General features: G+C 39.3%; 1 protein-coding gene across 3 annotated transcripts in view; it reads right to left on the bottom strand.

Annotated features, from left to right (window-relative positions):
- The window catches only part of HEATR5B (HEAT repeat containing 5B), a 106,606-nt gene that overhangs the window by 23,704 nt on the left and 70,065 nt on the right, over nt 1-12,837 (bottom strand). For all 3 annotated transcript variants that reach the window (XM_007970947.3, XM_007970946.3, XM_073022921.1), the window contains exons 27-29: nt 7,637-7,816; nt 2,090-2,327; nt 526-780 (exon numbers count right to left, since the gene is read on the bottom strand). In XM_007970947.3, coding sequence (XP_007969138.2) covers nt 526-780; nt 2,090-2,327; nt 7,637-7,816 — 673 coding nt within the window. The remainder of the gene's footprint in view (nt 1-525; nt 781-2,089; nt 2,328-7,636; nt 7,817-12,837) is intronic.

The following is a 12,837-nucleotide window of genomic DNA, read 5'->3' on the forward strand; positions in this document are numbered from 1 at the left end:
CCATAATCCCAGCTACTTGGGAGGCTGAGACAGAAGAATCACTTGAACCCAGGAGGTGGAGATCGCGGTGAGCCAAGATCACGCCATTGCAATCCAGCCTGGGCAACAAGAGTGAAACTCTGTCTCAAAAACAAAGAAACAAACAAAAGCATCTATAAAGCAATTTTACATTAGGATTCACTGAAATCTCCTTAAACGTTTTTTTCTTAATAGGATAATTGGTTAAGTGCCAAGTAAAAAGAAAACGAGTTGTTGAATAAAAAACGTATTAAGTTTTTTTACTGAAAATTATTTGATACTGCTCTGTGAATGAACATGACAGCTAAGTAGTTTCAGTAGTTTTTAATAATTTAATTTTTAGGTTAAAAATTCAATTAACAGTTTATAAGGTGAGGTGAAAAATCCTTTCACTTTTCCTTCTCTGAACTGTGCTATACTATACAAAATCTTTCCATAGCTTTAAAATGAAAGATATGAATTTTCAGAAGTGATAAATCTTGAAATATATTAAAATAACAGACCTACCTAAAATCAGATGCATTCTGTCTTTGTTAATTTCTGGCAAAGATTTAGCACTACCCACTGCTCCTGACGCCTGGTTTAAACTGACAGATGTAGAACGTTTTTGTAAACCAGATATTGCTGCTGCTTCTGTAGACTCTGAGCACGTAAATCCTGTGCTATTTAACCAAAGTGCCACCGCATGGAGAATTGGGGCCCAGGAATTCCGATAGTGAAGTCTAGCTGTATCAATAGTTTCAGGGGTATAAAATGCTCCACCTGTAAAACAAAACAATCAAATCAATTAAAAACATTACCTTTTTTTTTTTTTTTTTTTTTTGAGAAGAAGTCTCGCTCTGCCGCCCAGGCTGGAGTGCAAAGGTGTGATCCTGGCTCACTGCAACCTCCTCCTGCTGGGTTCAAGCAATTCTCCTGCCTCAGCCTCCTGAGTAGCTGGGACTACAGGCATGCGCCACCACGCCCAGCTAATTTTTTGTATTTTTAGTAGAGATGGGGTTTCACCATGCTGGCCAGGCTGGTCTCGAACTCTCGATCCACCCACCTCAGACTCCCAAAGTGCTGGGATTACAGGTGTGAGTCACTGCACCCAACCAAAACATTACTATTATAAATGTTTGCTCATTTATAAACCACTAACAAAAATACCTGTTACATACAAAAGAGAAATCTAGCCAAAGGGCTTCTCCTCTTTATAAAGTCACCAAAAGTAACCCCTTTTCTGTAGCTGATGTACTGGAATACCTGTCCCTTCCCCACTGATGCTAGTTTTCCAGGCTTTCCTCTGCTACTGCTGATTTCACTAAGTATTCTTACCTTTTCTTACCCTGTTGTCACAGAATTTACCTCTTCATTGTTACCAGTGGCTCCTAACACCCTATCATCTTCTCTTTCTACCATAACCAGGGAACTCCATTTCTTCCTTCTGTTTCTTTCTTCTTCTGCTAATCCTCTCCACCTCCTGTTGTTTCCACTACTAACACTGAGGACTTCCTCATCACTCCTTGCTGTTATGATGGATTAAGGAAGGAAAAAAGAGGGTAGGGGGAACTCCATTATTCTTATCATTAATATACAGGAAGGAGAATGGGTTCTTCGAGTAGGAACTGATAACACACTTTCTAAACAGAAAAAAATGTTGATGATTTCTATACTGATTTCAATAAGAAAACTAAAGTACAATTTGCAAAGCACTTTAGGAACGTAATTTATTGGCACACTAGGAATCTGAAATAGAATATGAAAATACACACATTGAACAGTACAGCAATATACATCTATGGTCATGCATAATGACTTGTTATCCACAGCCATTTAGAATACCCTAGCTCACACAGCTATTATTGTAACAGTGCTTGCTAATATGTTTGCTTCAGCCAACAAAAAAGCTCTATGCTATATCTTCCATCTACAAATTCAATATAGAGTACATACTCTGAGACATCAAACTAAAGCCACAGAAATTTAAAGTGTTACTATAGTTACTGTTGTTGCTAGCCTATACCGTCTCTATTTTGTTTAACTACTACTTTGAACTCCATAAAAGTAAAACTCAGAATGTAATACTTACCATCTGGAGGAAGCTGACTAGAAAATTCAGCTGGTAAAGTCAAGAGTGCATAATCTTTTAATGCTGCTAACCACAGGCGACTGAGTGTTGGCAGCTCGGGTTGTACCAGTGTTATTAAACTATCTGGTGGCAGTTCATCGATGGTACCATAGTCATCATCATCATCATCAGTATTCTTAATTGCTCTTTTTGGTTTTGACTCTGCTTCCTTTTTAATATTCATAGCAACCACATATACCTAAGACGATATTTAGGAGGACAAAATAACAAGGCTTAAGATAAAAAAAAAGTTATTATAAAAATACAGTTAAATCATCAAAGATAACTGGGTATAGATATTAGAAAGTATATACTTTGGTCAGGTGCGGTGGCTCACGCCTGTAATCCCAGCATTTTGGGAGGCCGAGATGGGTGGATCACGAGGTCAAGAGATCGAGACCATCCTGGCCAACATAGTGAAACCCTGTCTCTATGAAAAATACAAAAATTAGCCAGGCGTGGTAGTGGGCACCTGTAGTCCCAGCTACTCCAGAGGCTGAGGCAGGGCAATCGCTTCAACCCAGGAGGTGGAGGCTGCAGTAAGCTGAGATTGCCCCACTGCACTCCAGTCTGGCGACATAGTGAGACTCTGTCTCAAAAAAAAAGAAAAAAAAAAAAGTAAGTATATACTTTGATTGGGTATGGTGGCTCAAGCCTGTAATCTCAGCACTTAGAGAGGCTGAGAATCACTTGAAGCCAGGAGGTCAAGACCAGCCTGGGCAATATAGCAAAAAATAACAAAAATACTAGCCAGGCATGGTGGCACATGCCTGTGGTCCCAGCTACTTGGGAGGTTGAGGCAGAAGGATCACTTGAGCCCAGGAGTTGAAGGTTCCAGTGAGCTATGATCATGCCACTGCACTTCAGCCTGGGCACCAGATTTGAGAACCTGTCTAAAAAAAAGAAAAAAAAAAGTATATACAACTCCATGATTTCCTGATAAACACAGAAGAGTAATTCCATTTGCTTTGGAGGTATTTTTCTTAAAAAACTGATCTGACTTCTGACTATTCCTCTGATGGCGTGTTCCTTGAGTAGGCTTCTCGGAGTTTTTTCCGGCTTCCCTCATTCTACTTTACAAAGCACCCCCCCCCCCTTTTTTTTTTTTTTTTGGCCACAGGGTATAACTCTTTTTCTGCCTCCACCTTCCTAGACTTATTAGACAACCAGACATTCAAAGTAAGCAGCTGAGAGGTGAAAAGAGACATCAGAAAGGATTTCCATAAATATCCTTCTAAACTCCTCCTTACACAGACCTTAAATGATATTTTGCAATCTAGCCTTTACAACAGAGAGCCTGGCCAATATAATCTGCTAGTCACATACATTATCTGTAACCTTTCTCTATAGCTTGTGAGCCAAAAAGACATAAAAGCAACTTTCCTAAAATACAATTTCAAAGATTCTTCTTTGTCGAATCATATTTATTTTCCTTTGTTTTTATAATACATTTAGGCTTTGGCAACTGGCACATACAAAGCTGAATAGCGTATTAATGAGAAAACAAAAAACAAAGGAATGACATCAAGCAAGAAAAGAATTACGCTAGATAAACATCTTGAGAAAACTGTCTTCCCTCCACAGTGTTATGTCCACTGTACCTAATGAGAAAGCCTAAGTACGGTATCCGTATAGGCACACTGCAAGTTTCTTGATGAGAAGCACTGTGTTTTACCCCTATTCCTACACTGAGTAGACTTATAGCACAGAGAAAATATACAATAATTGACTAAATTCTAAAATAGGGACTTTGGATCTCCAAAGTTATGAATATATCATAGTCATATCTTCTAGTGATTACATGCTTGTTTTCCCCCCTAAATTTGTTATAACACTTTTTTTTTTTTTTTTTTTTTAAGATGGAGTCTCGATCTGTAATCCAGGCTGGAGTGCAGTGGCGCAATCTCAGCTCACTGCAACCTCCACCTCCCAGGTTCAAGTGATTCTCCTGTCTCAGACTCCCGGGTAGCTGGGATTACACACCACCACGCCCGACTAATTTTTGTATTTTTAGTAGAGGCAGGGTTTCACCATGTTGGCCAGGCTGGTCTCAAACTCCTGACCTCAGGTGATCCATCTTCCTCGGCCTCCCGAAGTGCCCAGTCACTAATATTTTTAAGAAAATGTCACGATAAGCACTCTTAAGTATATCCAGCCATTCACTCATCAAATCCTTACTAGGTAGCCACCTTTTTTTTTTTTTTTTTTTTTTGAGACGGAGTCTCGAGCTGTCACCCAGGCTGGAGTGCAGTGGCCGGATCTCAGCTCACTGCAAGCTCCGTCTCGGGTTTGCGCCATTCTCCTGCCTCAGCCTCCCGAGTAGCTGGGACTACAGGCGCCCACCACCTCGCCCGGCTAGTTTTTTGTATTTTTTAGTAGAGACGGGGTTTCACTGTGTTAGCCAGGATGGTCTCGATCTCCTGACCTCGTGATCCGCCCGCCTCGGCCTCCCAAAGTGCCGGGATTACAGGCTTGAGCCACCGCGCCCGGCCAGGTAGGCACCTTTTGCCTTGAATTTGTTATTGTTCTAAGACTGGAAGCAAAAAAAAAAAAAAAAAAAAAACAAATAATACATAGTTTTTGCTTTCCATGAATTCACAGGCTAATATTATAATGAGAGGGAAGTGAAAAAGTGCTTAAAAGAAGAAACTTTTAAATATTTGGTTTTAATTATTTATCTTCTATAAAGATAATCTTGTTAATGATTTATCTTCTAGTATACTCTACCCAGTGCGTAGGCAGTGTCTGGTACCTAATGAACACTCGGCAGTTTACGCAATGAATGAATGAATCTCAGGGAACATCACAGATAAACGCATCTTAGCCTTGGGAGTGTGAGAAAGTTGAGACAGTTTTTAAGGACAGAAGTACACTTGCTCACAGGCAAAGATGGAAAGGGAGCTTACAGGCAGAGGGAACAGCCAGAGCAAGAGCACAGAAATAGGAAACTGCATGGTAATCTAAGTAAAGAGCAAGTTTCTCATATAGACTGAGCACAGGTTATAAAGTGGAAGTAGTTGAAGTTTTTACTCTGCAGGCAATGGGGAAGCAAGGGTGTCACTGTAAGACTTTAAGGTCTATGTATCCATTTTTCCTCAACTTATAATTTTATTTTAATAATTATGCTATAAAAAGTTGGGAAAATAAGAGTTAAAAATGACTCATAACCTCAATTTCTGGGTTTTTAGATTCTATCTTTGTAAGTTGTAATTTTGTGTACAGAGATTCCGTATTTAGTTTTACTGATAAACATGTCACAGAGTTTTCTCATGTGAATACCAGTTTTCATAATCATTATTTTAATGACTTACAGTGGATGACCCATGATGTATCCACCAGTTTTCCCACAGTTGAAATTTTATATTTACTTCTCATTCTTTACTTAGCATTGGGAATCTTAGAAAGATGAAATGTAGCTTTTGAAGACAAAAGATATTCATTTCTTCATGTTATAAATAATGTTGCAAGTAAACATTTTTGTAAACTTACCTCTTTTCCATATTTTGGATATTTTTCACTAGAATACAGGCCCAGAAATGGAATTACTGGGTCAGTGTTTACAAACATTTTTATGACTCTGAATAGACATTGCCAAATGCTTGCTAAAAAGGTTCTATATTTTACATTGCTATCTGCAATATATGAGAATATATCTTTCAGATCTATTTTAAAATAAATTTTAGGCTTATTTTTCTTATAGATACTACACAAAAAAGGAGAAAAATCAGAAACATAAGCAAAATGACAATTAAAACCACACATAATCCTACTACTCAGATACAATGCTGTTAACAGTCCAGTTATGTAAACATGCTCAGTTTTTTACGTAATAATGAATGTGTGTGTTTGTGTGTGTGTGTGTGTGTGTGTAATTTCTACCCCAATTTTCTAGTCACTTAGTATCATCTTTCAAGATCAAGAAATACATTTAGGTTACTTCCACTGTTTAGTGAATAATAACACCATAACAAATACCCTTGTAGCAGAACTTTTGTGCATATCCTTAAATATTCCTGAGAATAAAGTCGTCAACAAATGTGTGCAGTTTTTAAATTAATTAATTAATTAATTAATTTTTTTGAGACATAGTCTCACTCTTGTTGCCCAGGCTGGAGTGCAATGGCGCAATCTCAGCTCACTGCAAACTCTGCCTCCCAGGTTCAAGCGATTCTCCTGCCTTGCCTCCCAAGTAGCTGGGATTACAGGCATGCGCCACCACGCCAGGCTAATTTTCTATTTTTAGTAGAGACAGGGTTTCACCATGTTGGCCAGGCTGGTCTTAAACTCCTGACCTCAGGTGATCCGCCTGTCTCAGTCTCCCAAAGTGCTGGGATTACAGGCATGAGCCACTGTGCCTGGCCTATGTGTACAGTTTTAGAGGATGTACAGAGGAAGGTGCTGAAGATTCAAAGAGGAAGAGTTGACAGCACTGAGCTTCACACAGCCTCTTCCTCACCCTCATGCCTAACTGGTATCTCCTCCTATCTTCCATGTTTCAGTGTAAACATCGCTTTCTCCAAAAAGACTACTTCTGAGCCTCCAGTCTATTGTAAGTGCCTCTGCTATGTGTTTCAAAACACTTCATATTTCTCCTATGATAATACTCCTTACCCTTTGTTGCATCTACTTGTTTACCAGTTTGTGTTGCTCAGCAAATGTAGTATATCTCACCCCCGTACTCTCAACTGCTAACCTGACAGAGCTGAAGCTAAATAACACTTTGTTGAATGAATCAGAGGGTGGGAAGTAAGGGAATGAGAAAAGTTTAGTCTTAGATTAGCGGAAAAGCTTAAAATAATTATAATTCCAATAGTCTTCCCTTAAATGTGGTTTTACTTTCTGTGGTTTCAGTTACCTGTTGCTGAATAATACCACGAAAATAGGGAAGTGAGATACTGAGCTGGTACAGGAAGGAATTAGTTACTTCAATACTGGAGGGCAGATGATAAGAATTCTATAGCAACTGGCAGAAGGAATTTAGAAAAGTGAATTTAAAACAATGTAATTATATATTTTTTAAAGTGACTGTGAGAATGAGAAAGGTAAAACTAGCTATTAAAAAACAAAATAAGCTGGGCACTGTGGTGCGTGCCTGCAGTCCCAGCTACTCGGAAGGCGGTGGCAGGAGGACCGTTTGGGCCCAGGAGTTCAAGCCCAGGCTGGGCAACAAAGACCCTACCTTGAAAAAAAACAAACAGTACCCCTATGGCCTCGATATCAAGGTGGCAAGTCTCCTGAAATGCAATCAAAGAAAAGATTTTTGGCATAAAATATTTTCTATTTTTTATATTTTTGAGTTTTTCCTACCTAATTTCCTCATATTATGTAGGACAGCCCTTCCTCAATACAGAGGTTTTCAGTAAACTGATTAACATATTTTCAAAAAGTATTCCATATCACGGGTTAATTTTTAAAAAACAAACATTTTTTTACCAACAGAAGTAGGGGAACATTTTCTCATGGATGAATAAATGGGTCAAACACAATAGGCTGCGGTGTAGTCGTTACCTCTGCCCAAGCTTTGAGAACAGCCAGTTTTTCCATGGTTGTGGCGCTCTCTCGGTACAGCTGGCTGGAGGATCCTTTTCCAGCCTGAACTTTGTCCAGAGAAGAAACAAGAAGATTGTGTACTCGACGGAGATCATTGAGATCACTGACAACTCCACTTCCAATCCATGTACTACATACCTAGACAAAGAGAATTCAAAAACTTTTGTGTAAAAAAAATCAACACTGTATAAGAAAATGGAATAAATGATTTTTTTCCTAGCAGATAAAACACAAAAGAAAACCAAAGAAAAAAGTAAAATAAACTACCCAATGCTATGCTTTGATGATGATGATGATGATTATTATTATTATTTTGAAACGGAGTCTGGCTCTGTCACCCAGGCTGGAGTGCAGTGGTGCGATCTCGGGTCACTGCAAGCTCCGCCTCCCAGGTTCAAGCAATTCTCCTGCCTCAGCCTCCCAAGTAGCTGGGACTACAGGTGCCCACCACCACGCCTGGCTAATTTTTGTATTTTTAGTAGAGACGGGGGTTTCATCATGTTAGCAGGATGGTCTTGATCTCCTAACCTTGTGATCTGCCTGCCTCAGCCTCCCAAAGTGCTGGTATTACAGGCATGAGCCACCGTGCCCGGCCGGTATTATTTTTTATATCAATGGTAAGCACAGATTTTATTGTTCTCCGATGTAGAAAACAAAATAGTACTTATTTAACATGTTTCTACTGTGTACTTTAACAAAAATGTTAACAGAAATAATTTTCCACCCAAAGCAGTTCAGTCTTGAATAATTATTCAACAAAATTTCTGCTTACCATAGGCAAAGGGTTATGCTAGCTGCTATGAAGGGGACTTAAAAAAAAAAAGAAAAAAAAAAAAAAAGAGGCTGGGTCCAGTGGCTCACGCCTGTAATCCCAGCACTTTGGGAGGCCGAGGCAGGCAGATCATAAGGTCAGGAGATTGAGACCATCCTGGCCAACATGGTGAAACCCCGTCTCTACTAAAAATACAAAAATTAGCTGGGTGTGTGAGGGGTGGTGCATGCCTGTAATCCCAGCTGCTCGGGAGGCTGAGGCAGGAGAATCGCTAGAACCAGGGAGCCAGAAGTTGCGGTGAGCTGAGATCATGCCACTGCACTCCAGCCTGGCGACAGAGCGAGATTCCATCTCAAAAAATAAAAAGGAATAGGAAAAAAAAATCTAGTCCCTACCCTCAAGTAAGAAAACACAGATTGAGGCCAGGCACGGTGGCTCAAGCCTGTAATCCCAGCACTTTGGGAGGCCGAGACGGGCGGATCACGAGGTCAGGAGATTGAGACCATCCTGGCTAACACAGTGAAACCCCATCTCTACTAAAAAATACAAAAAACTAGCTGGGCGAGGTGGTGGGCACCTGTAGTCCCAGCTACACGGGAGGCTGAGGCAGGAGAATGGCATAAACCTGGGAGGCGGAGCTTGCCGTGAGCTGAGATCCGGCCACTGCACTCCAGCCCGGGTGACAGAGCGAGACTCCGTCTCAAAAAAAAAGAAAACACAGATTGAATGAACACATGGGAATGTTTTACCACTGTAATATGACACTTAAAAACAGACAAGGGAGAGATTAATTCTAGCAGGAGAAATGGGAATGTTTAGGTGTTAAGGGGTTTGTATGTATAGACATAGGAGAGTTACATGAGGAAGAAATGTGATTAGGAAAGTTAACTGGGATTAGATTAAGGTAAAATTTAAATTCCATGGAAAATGAATTCACACTCATTCTGTAAGCAATTGTGAGTTTCTATGGCCTCTGGACAGGGGAATCATATTATTAGAATTGTGCTTTAGGAAAACTGTTCCAGTACTTATGTATAATAAAAAATGTATATAGATAGTAAGTAATATGTTCAGCTAAGTGTCTTCAACAATACCATAGAACAGAGAGGATATGGATCAAACTGGGAATGGAATAAAAAAGGAGAGGCATCTGAGACAGACTTGTAGTTAGAAATCCCAGGATATGGAAACCAATTAGCTATTTTAGGGGAAAGGTGAAGGGAGATACAAAAAGAGTAAGGAATCAACAATTGCCAAATGCTGATTGTTGAAGCTTCTGACTTGAATGGAAGGAAGGTGATACTACTGCTTTACCGGGATGATAGGGGAACAAAGGAAACTAAGTGGAGATGAGAAGTGAGACAGCATGATTTTAATTTTGAGTATTTTTACATGCTGAGTTCAAAGTGCCACTAAGAGACTTGTGGAAAGATATTCAGCAGGCAATTAAAAACTTGGGTCTGGATTTCAGGAGCAAGTTCAAGGGTAATTATATAACCCTAGGAATTCCCACACAAAGGTGATAACTAAAGTATTATTAATTTTTTTTCAAGGACAGGTTTAAAGAAAAAAAAAAGCCTTAAAGTCAGACCAGATGGAATATAGTTACAATTAAGGGACAAGTAGAATAAGAATAAAGAAAGAAATTAAAAAGAAAACACCAGAAAAACAAAAGAAAAAGCAGGCAGGTGCAGTGCCAATGGAGCCAAGGGAAGAATTTCAGGAAGGAAGGGGTGGTCTCATAGTGTCAACTTTATCAACAATAATTACATGCCCTTACTTTCTTATCTGAAATCCCTGAACCAAGATTTTTTTCAGAGTTCACAACTTTTGGGTAAAAGGTAATAAGGTACCTGAACCTCATTAAAGAATACACCTAGCAAGATGTGTGGCAGCACCCCATAATTACCACATAGATGTATCTGCAACAAAATGTATTACAAATCACAATAAGAAAGATTAACCAATGCTACATTCTCACTTAGCTTCACATCAGAGCCAAATGAGTACAAGTCAGCTCAGGTTTTGCTGCCAAATAAATGATAAAAAAAGCTTTTGGTTTTCACAGCATTTGGGTTTCAAATCATGGCTAATGGACTTGAGTTCCTACATTGAAAACATTTTAAAAGTTAAGAATAAGGATTTATGTCAAATTTTATTCTCAAAGAATTCAAAACTAATTTTAATAAAATTAATAAGGACATTTTAAACTGATTGTTACCAATTAAGGACATATTGATGGCAAAATTTAAAATGCCAGTCAAAACTGCTGAAAAATAATTAAATTTAAAGTGAAAAGAAATTAAATATGAATATGAAAAGAAAGAGTTGTTACTCCTAAGGAAACTAAAGAACATATGGGAAAGATTTGATAAATATTTCTGTGAAATTTGGTAGAAATATAACTAAAAGTTGGGGGAAATTATAAAGATTAGGAATTTGGCACTAAGCTTTCTTTGCAAAAACCTAAGTACTTTCTTCACGTTAAAGAATCAGAAACTAGGCTGGGCATGGTGGCTCATGCCTGTAATCCCAGCACTTTCGAAGGCCGAGGTGGGTGGATCACCTGAGGTCAGGAGTTAGAGACCAGCCTGGCCAACATGGCAAAACCCCGTCTCTACTAAAAATACAAAAATTAGCTGGGCGTGATGGCACACACCTGTAATCCCAGCTACTTGGAAGGCTGAGGCAGGAGCATCACTTGAACCCGGGAGGTGGAGGTCCCAGTGAGCCAAGATCACACCACCACACTACAGCATGGGCAACAAAGGGAGACTATGTCTCCAAAAAAAAAAAAAAAAAAAAAAGAGCCAGGTGCGGTGGCTCACACACGTAATCCCAGCACTTTGGGAGGCTGAGGTGAGTGGATCACCTGAGGCCACGAGCTTAAGACCAGCCTGGCGAACATGGTGAAACCCCATCTCTACTAAAAATACAAAAAATTAGTTGGGCATCGTGGCGTACACCTGTAATCCCAGCTACTCAGGAGGCTGAGGCAGGAGAATCACTTGAACCTGGGAGGTGGAGGGTGCAGTGAGCCAAGATCAAGCCACAGTACTCCAGCCTGGACAACAAGAGCAAAACTTTGTCTCAAAAAAAAAAAAAGGCTGAAACTAGAATCACAGATAATGCATTATGGAGTTTGTTTATGAAGAATGACAAAGTAGCACTGAATTAGTAAAATAATATTCAGAGAAAAGACTTTGCCTACATCAAAAGACTGGTGAATGAATGTACATTTAAAAGTTTTATTTAAGTATGCATTATGTTCATTATCTGACCCTACTTTAAATAATTTTTTATTGATCCACTGATTACTGTATCCGGTTGTGTGACAACTGAGGGTCCTTCCTATAACCTAAGAGTTACCCTGATTTTAAAGTTTCTTAACATGACATTTATTCTAACAAACAGGCTAGGATATCATGTAGGCCAACTCCTTACTTTCCTTTAAGGAAAGGAAATTGTAACCTACAGCTTTACCTGTTAGGAAACCAGGTTTCCTCCCAGCAATAGAAGGAAAAGAGGTCACAAATTTAAGCCTGCCACTAGAAAAAAGGAAACTTCTTATTAAAAAATGCAGCTAGGGCCACAAAAGAAGTTTAAGGCAAATTCAATACTCATATACAAGATAAAATTCTAATAGCCTTTGCTTTTCTAATGATCAGGAGCATTGTAGGAGATTTTGTCTGCTTAAATGCTGTGCTCTGAAACATAATCACGATACATTTATTTACATATGGACAGTAATTTTTTGATATTTGTGTGGCAGTATCCCAAACCAAATTACCTAGTTGAACTTGAAGGTGTGCACCATGATCCAGAGACCTATCTCTTATCTCTCTCTGGTCTCCTGTCAGTGAAAAGAGTTAATTTCTCTGAAGACTGCCTGCCATTAAGGTTTCAGAGATATCAACCTCAAAAATGGAAGGAAAGGGCAAACTCGTACTCAGCTACAGAGAGAATAAAGTCAGAATTTTAAACCTATTATTGCAGAATCTTCTCTGCATAGAGGTTACATGAAGCTTGGCCATGGATTCTAAGCAAAAATGATGGACCACAGCACTGTACTCCAGAAAACTAGGAAGAAGAGAGTTGCTTCTCTTCTGTCTTTAGGTAAGCAGACAAATAACCTGATTTCCTAAAAGATTAGAGCTTAATACATGAATCCTTTTTCAAAATGAAGCATATGAAAAAGAGAAACTGATTAAAGGCATAAGAAAATATGTGTTTTTTGGGGGCTGGGTGTGGTGGCTCATGCCTGTAATACCATCACTTTGGGAGGCCAAGGCTGGCGGGTCATGAGATCAGGAGTTTGAGACCAGCCTGACCAACGTGTGAAACACTGTCTCTATTAAAAACACAAAAATTAGCTGGGTATGGTGGC

This window comes from Chlorocebus sabaeus, chromosome 14 (genome assembly GCF_047675955.1).
Source record: "Chlorocebus sabaeus isolate Y175 chromosome 14, mChlSab1.0.hap1, whole genome shotgun sequence".
Taxonomy (NCBI): Eukaryota; Metazoa; Chordata; class Mammalia; order Primates; family Cercopithecidae; genus Chlorocebus; species Chlorocebus sabaeus.